The sequence below is a fragment of the Taeniopygia guttata genome, chromosome 2, assembly GCF_048771995.1.
Source record: "Taeniopygia guttata chromosome 2, bTaeGut7.mat, whole genome shotgun sequence".
Lineage (NCBI taxonomy): Eukaryota > Metazoa > Chordata > Aves > Passeriformes > Estrildidae > Taeniopygia > Taeniopygia guttata.
This window is the reverse complement of record NC_133026.1, coordinates 4,662,361-4,684,698: the sequence shown is the minus strand read 5'-3', so window position 1 is coordinate 4,684,698 and position 22,338 is coordinate 4,662,361. Positions and strand designations below refer to the sequence as shown.

Sequence of the window (22,338 nt, the reverse complement as noted above, 5' to 3'; positions counted from 1 at the left end):
AGTGGAAACTGATCTGGCTGCACTCAAGTGGCTCTCAGGTAAGGCATGGCCTACACTGTGAAATACCATATTGGTTTATTTGATCTGTCTCTTTTCTTTTTTCTCCAGTTATTTCAGTTGTCTGACATTTCAGAGTAACTACATGCAGTGCTGGGGCTCCCCAAAAACCAGCCCTTATCCCTCATCATAAGGTGCAGATGTCATTTGCTGTATGAGAGGGTTTAAACCTTCCCCTGCCACTACTGACCTTAGGGCTGCATTTCTCCTGGTCCAGGTAAAGGGCCAGGGAGAAATGAGCTGTGGGTGATGAGAATTGCCATCCTGTGCCAGTTGTCATCTCCACAGAGTCAGATGAGGCTGCACTGGGTGAAATTCTACAACTGCAAGCCCAAAACAGAGACTGCTGGCAGACTTCAGCAGTCTTGTATTGCAGATCATTTTCTAATTGTGTTGGCAGAGAAAAATGTATTGATGTTCTAGAAGCAGATACTGTACTTTGACTGTCACTTTGCTGACCTTCTCATTATAACACAAGATGGAACAGGTGTGTATGTTGGCTGCAGTTCATTGGTATTTAATGATCTGATTTGTCTGAAAGTATTTTGCATGATACCTGATAATGGGTGGCTCTGGTTTTGGTCCTGTCACCTGCAGGAAGATTGGACAGCCTTTCACAGTCATTTGCATAGGAATTAATTTAGGTTGTAAGTCTCCCACCTATTAAAATGAATTTTTGCTATTAGAATCAAGATAACACCTTTAGTTCTCTGTGATATAAGATTGTTTTGCAAACTGATTGGATTTTCAAATATGTTTTTACTAGCTTCCTTTGACAGCCTCTAATATGCTAACAACAACTATTCTCAGCAGAATGCAATACCTCATGCATTTATCAGCTTTCCTGCTGCTTTTCTACACAACACACTCTATGGTATTGGTAGAGCAGAGCAGTGCATTGGCCAACTCCCAAATAGATGTTATAAATCAAAACTACTCTAGTCATTTTCAAGGAACATGAAAACCTCCCAAAGAATAAACATGCTCCTCTAAAACCAAACAATTACTCCTCACATGTCATTGGAAGTAGTGGTACAGCAAGATCCACCCTGAATTTTTACAGAAGTTCTAAAAAACTGAAAAAGTGTTTCTAACAGAAAGGCATATAGGAAATATAATTAGTGTAAAATCTGCCATGGTAAAACCAAAACCCCACCTACCTTACAGACAAGATTATCCTGGTACTCTCCCCACATGTTGTTGTAAGCTGCTATTTCTATGGTGAACTGCTGGAAAGCTTCCAGAGTTCCTGTGGAAGGTTGGATATAGAAAGCTGCTCCCTTCCCTTGAGACAGGAACGCTGCTGCAAACTCTGAAGGAGCACAGCAAAGAAGCATTTCATGAATTCTGAGGAAATTGAACAAAGTTAATCTTTCAAAGAATACATAGGACCACGGTTTTAGTTGCCTTTAATCAGCTTAACCTCACTTAGAAACCCTGGGATCATTTACACAGCTCCCACTTATACCACTTTACCCAATTCCCTGCTGCAGTGGGTCTTTGTTTTTTAGACTTAGTGCTTGCCCAGAATATTTTACAGGAGGGCAACCCTTTCAACAACCCGATCCAGGACTTTTTGGGACATGCAAGGCACTAACTGGTTACCTGAGAAAAATTGAGAGAAATAGGCTGGGATCTGTGTTGACTGTTTCTTGTTCCACTAGCAGCTGCCTGTTTAGTTCTGTGTGCTCTTCCATGCAAAGAATTAATTACAAAAAGCAAAGTCTTTCCACATTCTGAGTTACCTAGGCCTGCATGGAATCTGTCAGAACAGCATTTTTCTAATCTTAAGCAATAATTCAACAGCTGAAAAGCTCTGTCTGTGGAACAGATACCAAACTCTATGGCAAGGTACCAATATGTGCGAGTTTTATTTTGGATACAGAAGACACATCCACACTTCACAGCTTTTTGCTCTCATTTCCTCCCTCCCTCAGTCTCATGTGGCTGTAAATATTATCATTTTTCAGTACAGCACATCAGAAATGACAGATGGGCTGTGCTGTAGCTTTCCACAGTGGGGAGGGTATAGTAAAGGGTTTGAGGGAGAAAAGCCTGCTGCACTGGTACTGGAAAACTGTGTAGGAGTTGCAAACCAGCAAAACCAGCACAGAAAGAAAGAGCCAAACATTCTGTATGTCATCCATCCCATGTGCTGGGAGTGCTCTGGAAGGGAACTGTCACCAGAGTCACCAACTTTGTTTCATACAGTTGTTTGCAAGAAAAAGATGAAGAAGAGAGAAAAAGAAAGGAAGAAAAGGAGATAAAAGCAGAAGGGGAAGAGAGAGATTGACCTAATGCTTACACAAGGTGGGCTTTCAAACTCAGGAATGCACTGAGGAATAAGTAATTTAACAGTTTAGACTTCACCAGATACTCCAACAGTGAGAAGATGTGCCTGACTGACACATTTAGTGCAGAATAAGGCAGTCAGCTGGCTTTCACCTTCTCTGCACTGGAGAGATATTTTCATACCTGACTTTACTTTTCTGTCTGTCTGCTCTGTGACAGGTCCCCTTCTTTTCACTGGGTAGCTTTGAGAGCATGGAAAAAAAAAATCTGATTTCAGGTTTAAGCCAGACCTAAATTAGTATTTGAGTCATTATGCAGAACAGCAAGACTTACGGGCAGGTTCCTTGTTCTGGAGGCAGCAAACAGGCACTAAAATACTCAACTTCCAGTGTGAATGGAGCACTGATTGCAGTGAGATTTGTAAGAATCAGCTGATGCTTTACAACATCTTTTACTGCAACTTGAGACCCAAAGTCCAAAAGAAGCTCACATGGGCTTTGTGGCATTTGTCCTTCATCACTGCGAGAAAAAATAGAAGTAGCATTTAGACACAGGTCTTACTTTCATATGCCACAGATGATTTCAGGAGATTTAAAAATGTGCAACATGCAGTGTGGTTGCACAGTGTAAAAGGACCATGCAGTCTATGATTTTTGCCACCAGCATTTTCTGCTTTTCATTTTTTCACTTCTACCCATATAAGGATTTATTTGGGGTCAAAATTTTATCCTGTATAACATGCCACTCTACCAAATTAAAGACATATTTACTTATATTAAAAGATGAACATGTTCCAAAATACAGTCATCATTCTGTGTATCAGGAAAATGAAATAAAAATCAGTCAGGTATTACCTGTAAATTCCACTGCCAGAAGGTACTGAGTAGGTGACATGCAATCCCTTCACTTCTCCAGAAATGCTCAGAAAGAGGGGCTCAGCCATGTCTTCTATGCTACAGGAAAGTGTAAGGTCTTTCAGCTCACCCTGAAAAGCAAAGAATCAAGTTTCCTTGTGAATGAAGCATATATCACAGAAGAAAGTTAGACTCTTTAGAGTATTTATTTCTAAAAAGTGTGGAAACTTCCTTGAATTAAACCCAGAACAATAGAATTGTGAGAAGTTTTACTGAATTGCTTTCAGTGCATTTTCTGCAACATCAGAGCTGCTTAGAAGGCAGTACTAAGGTAAAAATTTGTGTCTGTTTATTGGCTTTGTACCTGCAGCTGTCTGTGAGCCTAAAACTGCTACATTACTGATTTCTGACATAATTCCTTTACTCCAAGTATTGAATCATAGAATCATTTAGATTGGAAAATACTTCTAAGATGACTGAGTCCAAACATTAATCCAGCACAGCCAAGGCCACCACTAAACCATATTCCCAAGTGCCACAGATACATAATTTTAAATACTAACTCTGATAGTACTGAACATCTACTTTTAAGCAAATAAATGAAACCCAAGTCTCCGCTCTCTGTAATGGGAACTAAGACACCATATCTAAAGGAAGGTCCTGTATTTAGCTGCATTAGCTCAGCTATTTGAATGCCCTTGTAAAGTATTTTTCTGAATTCCTGGAGTTTGTAAGCTCTGCTCCTGTATTTTACAGACTCTTAGTCTCATCAGCCCCTTTTAAGTTTTCAAATATCAAAATGTTATGAGCCTAGCTGCATTCAGAAAACCAAATATACACTGTATATGCCTCTCTGCTCTATATTATTTCAGATAATCCAAAGTGAGGATCTGTATGCTCCAAGAAGAGTGATAAGCATTAAGAGCAATGGTACAGGACTTTAAGAAAGGAAGAAAACAGGAACAGCTGAGATATAAAGAGGCAGGGTAGGAATTGCACGCCATATGCACTTTTAAAATTTTTGCCTTCAACTGTGGTAGCTCTAAAGCAAAGCCATTTCAGAGATATTTTATGGGAAAAAGAGCATGTGGTTTTGTACACAGATTTCCTTCTTTTTGCCAGATGGAGGTGCAATGAAAAGCAGTGTTGCTGTTTTTATAAAAGTGCGTCAGTTTGTAAACTTACCACAATGTTAGCTGACAGCTCTATGCAGAATTCCTTCTCTTCATTTGGACCTAAGGTGCCACTGGCAGGGGACACCATGATGGAGCAGGAAGCTGCCTGGCTTCCAAGGAGCTGCCAAACAGAAAAATCATTCAGCTCATGCTTGTTCCCTCACATTGCCTCTTCTAAAAAGACCAAGCTATTCTCAGGCTTAGGACACTCTCAGGCAGCAGCACCTACAGTTTGTCAAGACTGGCTTTACAGTTCCCCATGGGTGATAAGATCCTCATGCCCACATTCACTCCAGGTAACTTCAGATGCCCAGCTGAGGCTGCTGGGCTGGGAGCAGAGCCACTGTCATCCCTCTCACAGTTTCAAGCCTTTCCAGGGTGAAGCCAATCTATCTGATACCAGAGCAGGATCCCAGATGTGCCCCACCTCTCTCCACAAGAGGTGAGGGAGACGTTATCCTGGTGTTGGCACCTTCCCTAAGTAACCAGCATGGAATGTACCCAGAGCTTCCACTCATTTGCTCACACATCAGCATCACACATCAGGAAAAATGCTCTATATATTCCTTCTAGGCTCCAGATACTCCAAAGTGTTTTCCTGTATATAGGTCCTACACCATGCACATGCTCTGTTAGGATCCCTTGGGCACCTGAGGACCCTTGAGAGGCACTGAGTGCTTTTATGTAGGCAATTGAGCTGAACTCTGGGTGTCAGATGTGATGGATGCCAGATCTCAGTGACCAAGGCACTGACAAATTTCCATTGACTGAAAAGAGAGATCAGACCACGGCTTAAATACTGACATTAAGTTTGGGCTCCTACTCTGTAAGCTGAATCTCAGCCAGAATGTGAAATTTAAGCAGAATTCAGACACAATTCAAAAGTACCATAATTTCTTTGTTTTACTAAATTAAGTGCAAGTTTTGTTTAACACCCTGGTGGCTTTACATCCTATGACCTCTCACATCTGCTCATCCATTTTCTCAGGGATCCACAGATAGTAAGAACATAATGACATCAACTGGTAATTAATCTTTTAATAAAGGTTGGTCTAAAGCTGAAGTTCTGCTCCCAAGCCAGTAAAACAGCAACTCAAAAGATACATCAGAAAAGCCTTTAACAATCGTCATTATTTGTATTCCTACTGAAATTGCAATTTCCATCCCTGCTGTATGCTTCACCCATTAAAAGAGCATTTACCTTTCCCCATAAGTATTTTGCTGGCAGCAGTGTCTGGTTAAAAAGTTTACTGGTTGCTTTGACAGGAACTCCAGTATAAATTTCAGTGAATACTAGATGACTAGATATCAGACACGCTTGGGGGGTCTGAACTTCAACAAAAACAGGAAGATGACTGGAAATAAACACACAGATGGTCTATTGTTATTGTTAATGAAACGTGCTAGACATAAAACAGCATGCTGGGAAGAATGATGTTTATGTTTATTTAGCAATATTAGAAATTTGATAGTTCATTGATAGGTTACACAACCCCACTGTGAGTTCATATTTTTGTTGTGGGAGAGAAAACTACCTGAAGTGAAAACCAGATGTGAATCTCAGGAAAAACAAAACAAATGCTGCTTTTCCACCTTACCTTCCTTCTCCATTTTCTACCTCCAGTTCCAGCACTGTCTGGAGACGTTGGCACTCCAATGATGTGAAGTGAACTGAAACTGTGCATAGACCCAAAGGAGGAATTTCTCCAGCTGATGGCAGGATGGTGAAGGTGGATACCTGGGAGAGGAGAGAGGGAACAGAAACTTTTTGACTTGTGCAAAGCAAGGGTAAAATGTTGAAGCCACACAATCTAATTAGGGCTTCAAAGTATCTAATTTTTGCTGTGTCCTTTAACTCTGCCCCTCGAGTCCCATCTGGGTTGATGTCAGGAAGCACAGTGCCAGCTTTGTGAAAGCCTGGCTACACAAGGAGGCAGGGCTTTGTTTCTGAGAGAAGGGCAGTCAGAGCCAAGGGCACAGCAGGGTCAGCTGTGCATGGACTGACAGGGAATGTGAGGGAGAAGCAATCAGTCTCAGCAGCAGCACCTGCCCCCAGGCAGCAGCAAGGTGCCATGAGTGGGAAAGGTTCTTGGGCAGAAAGGTGAGGAAGGAGGGTTGGGAGAGTGGACACAGGAAGAGCATCAGCAAGGAGTGGGGACTCAGATTATTGTCCAAGATGCTGATGTGGGTGTGTGGGAAGAGTGTTCAGCAGTCTCAGCTCTCCTAAAGCCATGAATTCTTACTTATAGCAGCAGCAGCTGAAGTAACTGTCATTCAGGAAATACTCTGTGTCTCTTTGGATCAGGCTGCCAGGGGATTTGTAACAAAGAGAAATAGAGAAGAACTGTAAAGAAGCATTAAATCTCAAAAGAACTCATGCACTTATGAAACTGTGCAGGACTAGTTTCATAAGAAATCATAAAAATTAGAACTTCAGATAGCTGGAATGAATACTACAACTCCTAAGCAGAAGAAATAAAATAGCTAAGGAGGGAATGCAGCCAGCTGTAGCAGAGACTTACCTCTTCATTCCTTTGAGCTAGGAAAACCTGGCTTTCTTGCATCCTCCACAGTGCTGGCACCCGAGAGAGATTTTTAATCTCAAAGGTTCTTGACACAGTCTCACCCAGCTTAGTCAAACCAAACTGGAGTGATGGAACATCAATACAAAGAAATGGACCCTAGGACAGCAGGAAACAGACATCAGAATGGACACCTCTGCCAAAACTGCCACAATAAGAAACATTTATTATCTAGGATTAGCATTTGATTTCACAGAGAATATCAGAAAGCAGAAGCACTGTGTAATGCAGCAAAATTGTGTATCATGGGAATATCAACATTGACTCAACAGTCACTACAGCAAAAATAACTCCTGTTTGTAACCATTTAAGATTTTTCAAGCCATTGAGAGGCAAAAAATCTTTATTTGGACAATGGCCAGGCCACAAAGCTCATCCTGCAAGACTGAACTGCTCCTTACCTTAAAAGCAGCCTCAACATGCAGCACAACTGGCTCTGGACAGTGCTCAATGTGACACAGCAGGTTACGGCTGATGACCCCAGGTTTGCTTCCAGAAATTGCCAGGACAAATTCACAGCATTCATTCACACCTAGAAAAGAAAATACCAGGCTCCTGTCTCACTTTTTTAAAGAAACCACCTGCTTCAAGAGTGTTACTGAAGCTTCTGGAATCAAATTAAGTCTCCTGCTGGCTCCAATGGGCTAATTTTTCAGTTTGCATTATAATGCTCTGTGACTGTCATAAATTGATATAATAAATTACTGTCATGTCTTTCATTAATTACTGCTTGCAAGTCACAGAAACTTTACCTATGACACCAGTACGAGGCTCAACTTCGATGATCTCACAGTCTGCAATTATCTCCCATGTGTACTTGATCAATGTTTTGCTGTTGTTCCACAGCTGAAACAATTAAAATCAATGAGACAATTAATGCACTTTAAAGCTTTCAGAGCAGCAAGTCATTTTGCTGATAGCACTGACATACTGCAAACTAGGTTTTGAGAGTCATCATTTATTATAAGTGTCTCCTTCGCATGGGTGAAGGTGTTCCCTCAAACCTGAAGAGAATCCATTAATAATTCATTCCAAGAACATTCTCATATTTGAGACTCCTAAATTTCCCCCCATTTTCCAAAAATGTAACAGAATTTCTAAACATAATATCTTTTGAGTGCAGTTGTTTTTTTGTTTTGTTTTGTTTTTTTTTTTTTGCCAAAGGCTCTGTTTGTGAGGGAGATGCAAGCTCTTGAAATGTTTGGCCTCCTCTTCAGATCTAGTCAAAACATTATTTCTTAACTACAGCAAATAACTTTGTTCTCTGAAGTACAATTATCTCTAAACACTGTTCAAATTCTTGTATTTTTAAGACTAAAAAAAAACCAAAACAATTGGAACTGCAAAGGATGTTGTTATATCATCAGTAAGTGGCTTAATTATCTCTATGACATGTGTAGTTATACTGGGTTACTGGGAAGTATGAGATGGCTGCCTTAAATTGAAAAAAATAAGTTCTAGGGAGAGAAATCTTAACACCAAAGGCTGATCAGCAGGATCTCTAAGAAAAAGTGGGAAAAACATTAACTGGGAAATGTCTTCCTGCCTGGCTCTTGCTAATAGTCCTGTTTTTCCCAAGTGAGTCCAAGATCAAAAGGATCCTGATCTGTAGTGAAGGGGATGCTGTGTGAGGGGACAATTGCAGCAGCATTCTGTCCCAGAATGGCCAAAGAGAAATTACCAGAACCTGCAGGAAAGAATAACATCTAGTAAGCTGCAGCATATGTGGTTTTTTAGCTTCTCTGTGCTTCCTGTAGTTCTTTGCATGAACAGTGCCTCAGTTATGAACTAATTTAATCATCCATTGATTATTCCTCCCAGCTGGAAAACTTTTACACTACAGGAGTGACAAAGTGATAAGCAACAGGCTAGTGACCCAGAAAAACATTGAGAAGGGTCAAACTCTGTGGTATCAAACTAGAGAGATGAAAAAGCAACAAAGGCTGCTGCCTGGAGGCTAGGGCTGAGCAGGGTGGGTAGGGCATTTCAGTGCAAAACCTTCTGGATTCATGGCCTCCTTTAAAAACATTCCAGGAAAACTAAAATAACACTGACCGTCTGATATCTTCTAATAACACCTATGACATCCAGTGACACAAACCACATGACAACAGTGAAGTCAAAAGCACACAAACCTTAAATGTTTTCTTGATATTTACACCAATGAAATTTTCTCCAGGGATGATAATGGCATATGGTTCCAGAAGAAGATGAAATGGTTCTGTTGAGCCTTTAACTTCTATTTCCAGTGCTATTACATCCTCTACTCTGCATTCTGGGATGTTTTGAAGCATCCTCTCTTCTATCAAACTTTGGGAGGAAATATGGTAGAATCATTAACTATGTTAAACCTGTGTTAAATTGGATCCTGTCTTTTAATTGCCAGATCAAAACTGACAACCATCACAAGTTTCTCAAGTACAGAGTGCCTGTGGGCAATTAGCTTAGCCAATTAAAAACTTCATTATACTTTAAAGTATTTTAGTTGTTCCAGTCTGTCCATGAACAAGTATATAAGTCACATACAGATGTGACAAAGAGTAATAGCAGGGAATGCTGAAAAAAAAGCAGAAAAAAAATGACAGTATTCTCTTTTTCCAAGAGGGGAAAACCAGGGCCAGGCATGTGTCTGGACATGGGGGAGGATATCAGAGATGTTCCTTGTACCACAGCTACTTCTACAGGTAATATTCTTTATACTTGTCAATCCATCATCACCAGAAAGAAGACAAATCCCACTAACTTAATGTAATAGAACAGATAAATTGTGGCTACATATCTTACTGGGAAATGTTTCTCAGCTTACCAAGGTGATTCTGGGATGTCCCTCACAACCATCTGCAGCACACTGTGATAACTCTTCAGCTGCACAGATGAAGGAGAAAAGGATTTTAGTATCAAGTAATCATTTATGTTGAAGATCAAAAAAAGATGGAAAAGTGGTTTACATGTAAAGGATAAATGATCATCATCAGAGTACTAAGCTCTGATAAACAATATTCAAACTCTGGAGTTACTAAAAGAAAACATGTTTGACTGCAAAACTCTAAGCCAGATTCTGATCTCATGGTGTATGGTTCCAAGAAAAATACTCATTTTTGACATGCCTGTTATTATTTCCCCTGTATATTACATACTACATACAAGCATCTGTAAAGGCTCCCCAAATTAAGCTCAGTACTGCTGTACTAATTGAGAAGTTTCTTCTAACTGCTCAAGAGTATTCAGCTTAATTGATCATCAATCTAATCTTAAGTAAGAAACATGACTTTTCCATCATGGGAAGAGAATGCCTTCTGTATTCTAATGGAGTGGGGGGAAAGAAACACAGAAGCAGGCCTTAAATCTGAAGGGCTATGCAAAAGCTTCATTTGTGTGCAGACAAATACTAATTTTAATGTATATTTTAATTCAATATATATTCTATGAACTAACTATTTTTAAAAAGCCAGGTAGTATCTCTTCCATACTTATTTGAGGTATTTCTTACGTCTGTCAATCAACACTGCATGCAACATTCCCACTCTTGAACTTTCTTTGGATCAGGTTTCTCTAAATACAGTGAGCTCGTGCTCCTTATTTACAGGGACAGGGGAGCAGAAACTGAGAGAACAGTCCCTGGGATAACTGCATCCCAACATCCTTGCACCCCTCTTACCCACAGCTGCACGCAGCATTTCTCTGCCAAAGGCTCCTACTAACCCCTTAATTCACCACTCAGCTGTTCATAGGACCCATTGCAGGCCAAAAAAACTACAGCTGGAAACAGTTTAAATAATCAGTGTTTGTTAACCAACTTATTTAGACTGGAGTAGGTACAAGGCACATCCCCCAAGGAGAGGGGGAAGGGTCAGGAGCTGGTGGAGGAGCTGATAGAGGGGTGAGGGTGGTAACTTCACCAGCCAGCACAGCTGCAGAGGATGTGTCCACAATTTCAGTGTAAAATTAACTGCATCCAGTCAGTCCCCAAAATTACATGAGATCAGAAACTGTCTCACATTTTGCAGTCAAAACATGTTTTCTTTCAGTAACTTTTTACATTTTGAACACTGTTTATCAGAGCATAGTACCAGCTAATTAATTTAATTTAGAAAAGTTGCACAGCAAGGATTTTATGACTTGAATAAAAATACACAGCTGGAGTTTGTAGATAGGAAGGAATCACAAACCATACCTCCTGTGGAGCATAAGTGAGAATAAACTCATGATCTGCACAGGGAAGCAAAACTCCCTGCTCCGGATTTAGGGAGAAGGCTGACTCTGGATCTTGATTGTTTTTGACCTCTGTAAAGTCTGCAGTTTCTTCTGGTATTAATGGTTTCAAATTAGGCTTTGTTATCTTCCAGAAGAAGGGAAGTTCTTGATGGCTGCAAACAAGTCAATAAACAACAGAAAAGCTATGATTTAAAAAAATCATATTTTTGCATAAAATACATTAAGATATTTTTGAGTAAAAATACATTAAGAAAATGTTCAGATCCTTTTTCAGGTAGGAAATTCCTCTCCTTACAGATTACAGGCGTTTGACTTCCCAGTTTTTGTGAGTCGCAAAGCTGCTGAGGCATCGTAGAGTCAGAGTATATAAATCATACAAAGAACATGCTGATATGTGTAGCAGCCCAAATTGCTGCTACTAAAGTCCAGGGTAACATGTGAAAGTAAATTCTATAACTGTGTAAGATATTGTAACACTTTCTTGCCTTATTTGAACTTTTAATGTAATCCAAGTTTTAGAAACTCTGCAATTCTTTTTTTCAAAGATCTGGGATGAGCAGGTCCATTCCTGCTGACACCAGTACATTTGCTTTGGATCAGTGCTGATGACCTAAATCACATTCTGAATTTAATCCAAATGCAAGATGTGGTCTTTAACATGTCAGCAAAGCACAATGGCTCAATCTAAAATTATAGCCATGGCTCTGCCCCACTCTCTGCAATCCAGAAAAGGTTGTTTAACTAGGTTGTTTCAGCAGAAGTGTATTCCATGGAATGTCTTCATGGGTTTGAGAATCTTGCCCCTGCTGACCTCAAAAATTCTGCCTTAGTAAGGGCGAAGAAGGACACTAGAATCTGAAAGTATCACTGATAAAACTGGACATTTACCATTTTTTGTATCACTTTCTGTAGCAGAAAGAATGTTTATTTTTCCTGCTTCTATGGAGTTTACTCTCAGCCTGGACAGCTTTGTTTTATTCAAATACTGACACCAGATGCACAGGGAGTGCTGTGGTGATTATAGCACAGAGAAAATGTGGAAACTGGCACAGTCACATCCTTTGTCAGTTTACAATGTCCAGTTCACCAATCACACTTTCTCTATTCAAACATCAGCCTGTTCTGGCATTATGCATGTGTGATTTCCAGGCCACAGAATAAACTGCCAGATATCCACTGCTTGGAAACAGCAATTTAGATTAATGGTCCTAAACCCAGCACTGACCTTCTCACTGCTTTGATGGTCTACAGCCTCTTTCTGCTGCAATCATGCACAAGTTTATTCCTGTAAAAGTCTGATTGATTCTGAGCAAAATCAGGATGCCACTATGTTCAGTATGGTGTAATTGTCCATAAGGACACATTTGTTGACTTCAAATTGAATTTATATTTAACTTTTTAAGGATTCAGTAGTAGGAACCATCTGAGAGTTTTAATGTGAGTTAATTACACAGGGCTCCCATTTTGATCCAGTGGAGTCCAGAATGGACTATGAGTTTTCAAAGGGACATGTCTACAGTCAGAATTGTATGCTTGGAAGCATCTATTCCCTGCAATATGAAAGGAAAAGAGTGCTTATCTCAGTTGCAAAAGTATATGTAGTATACATTTAAAGTTACATACATTTCACCTGGATCACCCTGTAAGTATTTCCTGCAACCATGTATATTTATTAATTTTTTGTAGATTTATCTCTATTGAAGCAAAGATATTGACCTTGGTTAATGGTTGCCATAATGCTTGAACAATGTATACAACATTCCTTCAACCTTAATTACCTAACAGAAAGGAGCAAAAAGAAGCAAAGCTACTGCAAAAGGTTTGTCACAGGCACAAAGGTTTCTCCAGCTTGAGAGAGCAGAGATGACAAATGAGATCCCTACCAGTATGACCACACTGCAGAGCATTACTCTAATAGCAGCTACCTACGTGGAGTTCTTTACAAGCAGTCTCTTCTCCTTACTGCTCTGTGGGTTTTGGGGCTCGAATCTTATGAGGTGCTGTGCTGTTGCATCAGTGACTTCACCCAGCTGAGCTTTGCTTTCTCCACCCGTGACAAACAAAAGCTCCAGAGCAATCACCTCTCCAAGCCCTGGAAGAAATAATTACGTATTACTGTTCACCATCTGACTATTAACATAGCTCACATCATCAATAGCAAATGTCATCAATCTTCATTATTGATAATATCTGGTGTTTCCTCACGTTTCAGAACTCCAATGTGTTAACTGTACAACCCTGATGTTGTGTTTATCAACATCTATTAACAGAGACCTTCTGTTCCTGAATTTCATAGACAGGGATGTCAGGGCCACAGCCTCAGCTCACTTACATCAGCATAGTTTCACTGAAGTTTACAGTGGTTGACAATGTGGCTCCCAGATGTTTTGAGCAGTATATTAGAATTAAAATAAGCAGCAAATGAAGTATTAAAAAAATCCAAAGTAAATACATGTGATAAAGTGATTCAATAGATGACAAACCAAGCCTCATGTTGTAGCACTCACAGTTATATTACAATACTAGCACCAACACTTATAAGAATTTGAATTGGTTTCATTAGTTAATCCAAAGACTGCCTACCTCAAAAGGTCCAAATGTGGTTAATTTCTGCCCTGTTACACCTCATGATTCATAGTTTGTCAAGTTATCTTATTAACAGAAAAGTAAAAGAGATGAGTTGCACCTGTCAACTGGTTTTCTTTTCTGTGACTTGGTGACATTTTGCATTTGGACTTTTGCCTACCAAACGTTAAGAGCTTGATGTTTTCTGAATCCAGTGTATCCATGCACTGGGAAGGAGCAGTAACAACAATACCAAAAGAAAATGCCAGTATTTGCTTAAGCCAATGACCCAAAATGTTACCATCACTTCCCACCAACAATCACCACTCACATTAGCTGAATATCTATGGAATTAGAAAGGTGCTAGAAACAAACCTGTGAGTGTAATATAATTGATTGGATAATTGTCACACAAAATGGTGAATGTTTGCTGTGAGGCTTCTGGCAAAGAAGGGAAAAACACTACCTGAAAGAGAGAAGGGAAATAGCAAGGTCTGTGACTGTTTTCTCTCCCCTAAGTAATACACTTCAATTTGTAAATATTCCCTGAAGGACAGTTTTAGTAATTAGTAATTAAAAGTAACAGTTGCAAGAAACAGAGTCATTTTTTGCTCACATAAACCCAAACTTGAAAGGTCCAGCCAGGTCTTCTAAAATTATCTTGCTTGTTAATTTATTTGGTGAATTAAAAAACCTTTCTAGAGCAGTTGGCACTAACCTCTACTGTTGCATTCTGCCCTGGAGCTAGCTCCAAAACAGCAGGCTGGATCCCAAAAGGATCCTGTATCACAAAATCAGCAGTGGCGGCCACCTAAAGTATTAAAACAACAACAAAACAAAACAAAACAAAAACAAACAAAAAAACCCAACAAAACAAAATTGAAAAATTGAAATTGATCAGATTGCTGTGTTTAAAACACAGATTTACCTGAAACAGGCAGTATACTACAACATGACTGGTTTACCTCTTACCATACATTTTTTTTCACACATCTCAAAAGAGTGTGGCTAATAAATATGGCTTAATTAAAAAAAAAATGCTCCCTGGTTTATAATGAACTTGGTAAAAGCAGAAGTGAAAGTGCAGTCTCTGAAGACAAATGACAGTGTCAGAAGCCCTAATATTCATAATCACAGGGGAACAGCTCTGCCTGAGAGAGGGGCTCTGTCTGTTTCTGCTTGCTTAAAACTCACTTTGAGTTGGAACTGTAAAGTCTCTGGAGAGACAACTTGGCCCATCTGCTCTTTCTCCAAAACCAATAATGCCAGTCTACCTGTCCCATTTTATCTACTTTGCCCATCCTACTTAGGCCCTGGTTTGTGATGGGGACAGAGCAGGACTGGATTGGATTGCTGTGTCTACAGGTGCAGCAAGGTCAGTTTTTGTTGAGGAGGGAGAGGAAATTACCTCAAGCAATGCTAGAACTGATAGCATTTCTATTTGCTTCAAGGGCAAGGTTAAAGCTTGAGCCAGTTTTCCTTTCCCTCATCTATGCCTCAGTTTACTTCTCCCCTGAGCAAGACAAGCTCTCCCACAGGAAAACCAGAGCACAAGAAGGAGGTACAGGCATCCAGGGAGACTGGTTTTCAGGATAAAGGAATGGCACAATGCAGATATCTCCAGCAAGGCCTTATGACTTCTGTGCTAATACAACATGAGTGGCTCAAAAGGCCTCCACACCAGGGCACCCACACCATGCTGGGTCCAGTATTTCCCTTCTAATCACTCACCCCTGAATCAGGAGCTGGACAGGCTTTCTCTGGCATTATAGAGAACTTCCCAGTCCTAACTCCCCCATTTCTGCACAAAACTGCTGTTGTTTTTATTCCTCCAACAAGGCAGGGACCACAGTCTATAAAGTCAGGCACTGCAAGAAGTAACACAGAAAATCAGACTCCAGAGAGAGTGAAGGCTGCTGATTAAATAACTCTTTACAGACATTACTGCATGAGACCATGCCAGGTTTTGCAATCCTAAAGCCCCTCAAATTCTTTCCATTTCAAAGTTGGACAGTGTGAGATGTATATTTCTACATTCATTTTACATTAATGATGTAAGATGATCTTTCCTCCTTAAAGATTATTAAATGATAAAAAGATGATTTTTTAAAAAAAACCTCAGTATAACAGGAAAGGTGAATTTACAAAAAAAAAAAGCAATTTTTTGCAAAAGTAATCCTGTTTATTATAGTTGAGCTTAGATATCTGAGAGGTGCAGGTATACCATAACCATTTATAATTAATTTCACATTCCATGAACATTAAATAATAGCATCAAATAGTTATAACTAAAAAATAATTCCATAATATTTAGAATTAGTAATTACAATTGGGAGTTAAGGAATCAACAAAACACAAAGCTAGAAATGTGGCCCCTACTCACTTCTCTAATATAGTGAACAAGAAGACCCTAAGATGACAAGAAGAAACAATTGAGAAAAAAATCCAACAGGATTACATTTTAATAACTAATAAATCTATGATAAATGAAAATAAGATAGATATCAAAATGTAGAAACTGCACTGCCAATTTTTTCCACATATGTTTTGTGACACAGAATTGAAGACAATCAAATAAAAAAAAAAACAAGTCTGCTTAACTTTAGAGAAATTTAGTGTTTGGGCACTACTGACATGTTAATACTGGAAGTGATACTTTAGCTTGGATTGGGATGACAAAAGATTCTGATCCTTGACTCGCCACTAATATATAATCTTCATACTCTCCCAGATATTCAGGAATAAACTGGACTGTATACTGGCATGCCATCCCAGGAGCAATCATTCCTCCCTTTCCTGGATATTTTCCTTAGGGGAAAAAACAAAAACAGAAAAAAAGTCAGAAAGTTAAAAAAAAATTAAAACCTCCCCAAATTGGCAATAGTATTTATGATCACATCTTCCTCTGGAATGATGCCTGTAAATTCCCCCCAGTTATTGCCTAATTCAAGCTGATAAAAAGGGCACAAGAGGCCTAGCAGTGCAATCTAGGAATGTGCACATGTTCCAGGAAGCTCAAAGATTGCTTTGTCTGAAATATACTCCTCATAAACACAGAAAATAGCGAGGAGACACTTAGAGACATTACCCAGATTTGCCTTACTGCAAGACAAAAGGGCTTCCATGGAGGCACCTAACTTCTAAATATTCCTCCAATTCTTGGGGTATCACAATCTCCTTAGGCAATCTATCCCAATGCCTGGCTATCCTACTGTAGGAAAGGTAGTTTTCTTATTTTCCTCTAACCTATCCTTTATTGCAATGTGTTATTTCTTGTCATCTCCTTATAATGTTTTCTGTGGAAACGACCTCTGTTTCTAGATGAATTTTGGATAAGATTTCATCTAGGCATTCTACAGACACATTTCAATCTAACAGCAAACATTTAATTTAGTCTTCTTGAATTCCTCATCAGACAATTTCAATCTGCTTATGAGTTGCATGTGAATGGCCCTAAGTCAGATGTCAGCTTCTAAGAACTGAGCACTATGGATAACAGAACCATACACAACTTCTCTGGAAAATCTTTGTTAGCAGGTAAATTAGATTTTGTATGTGTTAACATTTCAAAGGCAGACAAAGAGCCCTTACCTGGCCAAATGAAAAATACTGAAGTAGAGGGGGGGATAAGTCTGACATGTTGACCTGTTGAAGTGATGTTCCTTAGCTCTACAGTCATCTTCATTAAAAAAAAAAAATAAAATGCTCCATTGTATTTATCATCACTCATTAAAATATTTGCAATTGCCCAGTACTACTGCTAAGAGTAACTACTTCATCATCACAACCATCCCCAAAATCCCAGTTTTTTCAACAGAGGCTGAATCAGACAGTATAAAACCAAAGCAGAGACTGAGAAGAGCCCATTTAGTCTTCACTGATTTGTGTGTCAGTGGCAGGCGTGATGTATCTTCAAGGAAGTTAGAGGGTCATAAATTCAATATACAGAAGAAACTCAGACTTTTATTAAAATTCAGAAAGGCGAAACACTGGGTGAAATATGTAGAATGTGATAGGATATAATTCTTCAGGGAGGCAGAATTAACTCTCTACAAAGAACCTTCTCACCTCATAAACCTGCCCAGCTTTATCATATGAAAACAACACAGAAGGTGGACTGGCAAGAAACACAGGAACAAATGAGGTATCACTGAAAGATTAAAAAAAAAGGAGAGATTATCTTACTTCCTGGTTCTCTAAATACTGACAAAATAAGAAATTGCAAAATGTCTCCTTTGGCAAAACTAAAATATCATACAGATATACTTTGTTATTAAGAGACTATAGAAGAAATTTAGCTCAAAATATCTCTGAGTAAATCCACAACAATTCTATAGTGGAGTTCTGTGCATTCCAGCCCAGAATTCAGAAACTGTACACACTGCATACCCTTTGGTATCTTCTGCTTCTCTTCTGGCCATGATTTCTTCCACTTTTTCTTGAGAAATTACAAGAGATTTGCCTCCATCCAGAGTATTTGGTGGGAAAAAGCGTGGATTCTTCAAGAAATTCTGACTTTTCTCAAGTCTGGAGAGGTACTCACTTAATTCCTCTGCTTTCCAGGATCTCTTCTCTTTCCTGTCTGGTTTCTGTAAGGCTTTAGTTTTCTTTGAAAAACAAGAGTGCACGGTGCAACATGAAACACAGTGATTTTGAGGATGAGGAAAAAGCAAGATACACATGTGTATTTAAAGCTACACAGCAATGACAAGTGATGTGGAAAATACAGTATTTCTCTTTTTTTAACAGAATAAATATAAGTACTGGTGTCAAATCAACAATGGGTTGATATTTACCCTTTGTTGCAGGAAGAGCAACAGGCCTTACAGATCAAAACAAACTTGTATTTTTGTCAGACTAAAACTAACTTGTAAAATGTACCTTATTGAAGGTTTTAGCCTCAAGGCTGGAGTCTGGAGTCGAGGACAGAGCTGAAGACACACTTGTCACACTGTCAGATAAGTAGACACTCTCATCCAGTGAAAAAGCACGTTGTTTACGGGCCCCTTTCAGGTATCCAGGTTCTGATTCCCCTGCAATTCAAAGAAAAAAATAATTCTGTAAGAGGAAAACATGAACAACAAATATTTAGTCTAAGCACAGCTGTATGAATTTATTTTGAGGTTTGTTGCTGGCAAAAATCCTCTAGAATTTAATGTATTTTTAGAACTTATTTTGTACAAACAAAGCTTAGTACTTTAAAAAGAAAGCTTTTAGAAGCACTAATTAAACAGGCTGTATACACTTATATTACTCCCAGAAAGATATTTTAACCTTATAAGGGATGTGAGATTTTTCACTTTGTTTGGAATTATAATGGAAAAAAAACAAAACACAAATCTTGAAATCTGACTAAGCTGATTACTCTGAAATGTTTATTTTGGCTTGACTGAAAAAATTCATTTCAATGATCCTAAAACCTTTCATCTTGGCTAACACATGAATAAAAGAAGTAGTCTTGACATTGTCCCCAAATATTTGATCTTCATGTGCAAATAGAACCAATATATTTCCAGAACTGGAAAATTTTAAACCCTAAATAAAGAATACAACTTTATTTCACTGAAAATAGTTTTTACTTTAATGTAACTATTTCCCTTCTCTATATACAAGATGTCGTTGCAGCTTTTGTGCTAATGAAATTGAATGGAGAGAGAACACTAATGCAGTTTTTGTGTGAGATGAGAACTGTAAACAAATGTGCAATAATGATCAAATACCATATCTAAGAACTCAGTATTTTTGAATTTATCAATTATACTTTGAAAATGTGTTCTCAGTGGAATCTTACTCTTAAAATACTTGAGTCTCTTCTGCTTTGGCCGAAAACTATAAAAACATCCTCAGATCTGCTACATCCTCCAATACTTCAATTACAGAATGTTCTAAAAAGTCTAAATTACTTTCTGCTTCAAAAATTACCTTTTGGTGCTTTAGCAAGAGGTAACTTCTCAGTGATGTAATCCTCAGGACAGATTAAATTATTTTTTCTGAGAAGTTCATTATCCACAATCCACCGAAAAGAGGATGCCACTGCAACAGTAAAGTCAACAAACAAACAAAAAAAAAACCCCAAAGCAAAATCAACAAAAAAAAAAAAAAACCCAAGACAAAACAAAACAAAAAAAGCAAAATAATAGTCTCTTAAAACATATGATCTTGATCAATCCAAAGTAATGTTGTTTCTACACCTCATCCTTGTCAGGTAATATTTTTTTAATATAAAATAATATTATATATATTATATATATTTTATATGAAATAATATTATAGAAACAAATATATAATCCCAAGATTTGGATATGCAGCTCCACAATTCTAAATTCAGTTCAAACCCAGCTAAGCACGCATTGGAGAAATATTTAATTTATTTGTTGCTGCCACATATCAAAGTATGTATACTTGTAATATTTAGGTGGTAACCCCTCCATCCAAATTTAATACCTTGAACATGACATGGTTGTTTAGTTTCTCAATGTTAAACAGATGTTACTCAACTTGAACCTCTGCACAAAATCTTTCAAAGTTGCTCTGTTGACGTAAAGCCAACTCCAAGTTAGTGTCCAGTAAGTGTAAGAATGTACTGGGGAGCAGCATTCCAGAATCCTCACCTGGTGGCAGCCCCAGTTTATGGAAATCTTCCCCTGCATCAATCTTCATCTGGTTTAGAACCCTTTTCTCTTCACGTTCTGCTCGGGCCTGGGCCTGAAGGATCTCCTTTTCTGCTTTGTCAGCTTCTGTCAGCCGGCTCTGACACTCAGCCAGAAGCTGCCACAGGCATGGGTGAACAAAGATAAATTTGAGCTGTTACAGGCAGATGTTTTCTATTTGTTTTTGAGAGGTAAACATAGAAATATTAGTAAACATCACCACTTTACAAGCATCAACTGGCCTGCTAAAACACTGTCATTACACAGCGACACAAAACAGAACAAAACACCTGTGGCTCACATCATCCAGCATTTTATACAGTGACAACAGCTATTGGAGTGATGACAAGATAAGAAGCCTGGGCCACTGATCAGCAGGTACAGGGAAAAGTTTTCAGCCAGTAAAACAGGCATTTAAAGGGCTACTGCTTTTACTGGTTGTACTCTGTGTCTGAAAAGCCAACTACAGATAACAATACCATGAAGGATCATGTGAATATTAACTTACTTGAAAGGTTCTGTGGTAAACTGTGCTCAAGTAAGTTTCCATTAAAATAACAATTGTAGGATCAACACCTGCCTTTAAATTTTATTTTACAGAAGATCTAAGTAGAGACTAAAGAGCTCCAAACTCTGACTTGGTTTGGACTTGTACCTTCTCTAGCTCCTCTGTGTAACTGTCTTGATAAACATTGTCTCCTTCTTGGGACTTAATACAGTTTGTTGTCGTGTCCACCTCAAAAACATTTCCACTGTACAGGTCCTTAAAAGCGACAGCCAACACGTGGGAGATATCCTGGGGAAAAAAAAAAAGATGGGAAGAGATCACTGGGTGCATACAAACGGCTGTAATTAGCAAATGGGAAAAGGTACCTGGAAAGGGGATGTGTTTACACAAGAGTACTGAGGGTGGATGTCTGTGTGTCTGTGCTGGCTGGCTGTGCAGGTGATGGTGACAGACACAGTTCTCTGTGTGCAAGTGTGTGTGATGGATTGTGCAGGGATAGGGCTGTGTGAGTGGGGAGAGTGTGTGGGAGTGAGATATAAGTGTTGAACAGAGGATAGGTGTGTGTGTGTGTGTGTGTTAGTCCTTGTGCAGGACGTCTGTTGGTATCCCAGGGTGTATGCAGGGGTGTGTGGGGCTGTTTATATGGGGGGGTTTGTGTGTCCAGGGCTCTGTGTGTGAGAGGCTGTTTATATGGGGGTTTTTGTGTGCAGGGCTCTGTGTGTGTGAGGCTGTTTGTTTGTATGGGGGTTTTTGTGTCCAGGGCTCTGTGTATGTGTGAGGCTGTTTGTATGGGGATTTCTATGTGTGAGACTATTTGTATGGGGTTTTTGCGTGCAGGGCTCTGTGTATGTGAGGCTGTTTGTAGGGGCTCTGTGTGTGTGAGGCTGTTTGTATGGGGGATCTCTATGTGCAGGGATGCGAGAGGCTCTTTGCAGCGGGGTCTGTGTGAGACTGTGGGTGCGTGTTTGTGAGGCTGTTGATGGCGGGGTCTGTGAGTGAAGCCGATTGCGGTGTGATGCTGTTTACAGGGGAGTCCGTGTGTGCAGGGGGTGTGTGTGTATGTGTGAGGCTGTTTGCAGTGGGGATCTCCGTGTATGAAGCAGATTGCAGAGGCGGTGTGTCTGTGTGCAGGAGCTCTGTGAACGTGGGGGCCCGTGTATCCCAAGGATAAGTGCAGCTCTCTGTGCGTGGCTATTTTCAGGGTATGTGTACAGGGCTTAATTGCTACTATGGGCTACACTATTTGTGCCCGAGCTGCCCAGCCTGCTGCGTTACCTGGGGGTCGCGGCTGGGGCTCCTTTCAGCCATGTCCAGCCCGGCTCCGGAATCCTGCGTGTCGGGGGTCGGGCTCCCCTCAGCCGTGCCCAGCCGGGCGCTGCGATCCCTGTGCCGATATCGGCCTCCCCTCAGCCGTGCCCAGCCGGGCGCTGCGATCCCTGT

At 39.6% G+C, this 22,338-nt stretch overlaps 1 protein-coding gene across 1 annotated transcript in view; it reads right to left on the bottom strand.

The window, feature by feature from the left end:
• Nucleotides 1-22,338, bottom strand: part of DLEC1 (DLEC1 cilia and flagella associated protein) — a 33,331-nt gene extending 10,993 nt beyond the window's left edge. Inside the window, exons 1-27 of the mRNA XM_030264208.4 lie at nt 22,174-22,338; nt 21,046-21,186; nt 20,352-20,508; nt 19,663-19,773; nt 18,622-18,773; nt 18,130-18,347; nt 17,809-17,890; nt 17,332-17,419; nt 16,375-16,548; nt 15,472-15,608; nt 14,459-14,551; nt 14,116-14,206; nt 13,105-13,267; nt 11,135-11,327; nt 9,767-9,825; nt 9,096-9,270; nt 7,713-7,806; nt 7,362-7,492; nt 6,901-7,059; nt 5,977-6,116; nt 5,580-5,733; nt 4,389-4,499; nt 3,204-3,334; nt 2,683-2,868; nt 2,533-2,591; nt 1,218-1,369; nt 614-717 (exon numbers count right to left, since the gene is read on the bottom strand). Of these exons, the coding sequence (XP_030120068.4) occupies nt 614-717; nt 1,218-1,369; nt 2,533-2,591; nt 2,683-2,868; nt 3,204-3,334; nt 4,389-4,499; nt 5,580-5,733; nt 5,977-6,116; nt 6,901-7,059; nt 7,362-7,492; nt 7,713-7,806; nt 9,096-9,270; nt 9,767-9,825; nt 11,135-11,327; nt 13,105-13,267; nt 14,116-14,206; nt 14,459-14,551; nt 15,472-15,608; nt 16,375-16,548; nt 17,332-17,419; nt 17,809-17,890; nt 18,130-18,347; nt 18,622-18,773; nt 19,663-19,773; nt 20,352-20,508; nt 21,046-21,186; nt 22,174-22,206 (3,488 nt within the window). The 5' untranslated portion in view covers nt 22,207-22,338. The remainder of the gene's footprint in view (nt 1-613; nt 718-1,217; nt 1,370-2,532; nt 2,592-2,682; nt 2,869-3,203; nt 3,335-4,388; nt 4,500-5,579; nt 5,734-5,976; nt 6,117-6,900; nt 7,060-7,361; nt 7,493-7,712; nt 7,807-9,095; nt 9,271-9,766; nt 9,826-11,134; nt 11,328-13,104; nt 13,268-14,115; nt 14,207-14,458; nt 14,552-15,471; nt 15,609-16,374; nt 16,549-17,331; nt 17,420-17,808; nt 17,891-18,129; nt 18,348-18,621; nt 18,774-19,662; nt 19,774-20,351; nt 20,509-21,045; nt 21,187-22,173) is intronic.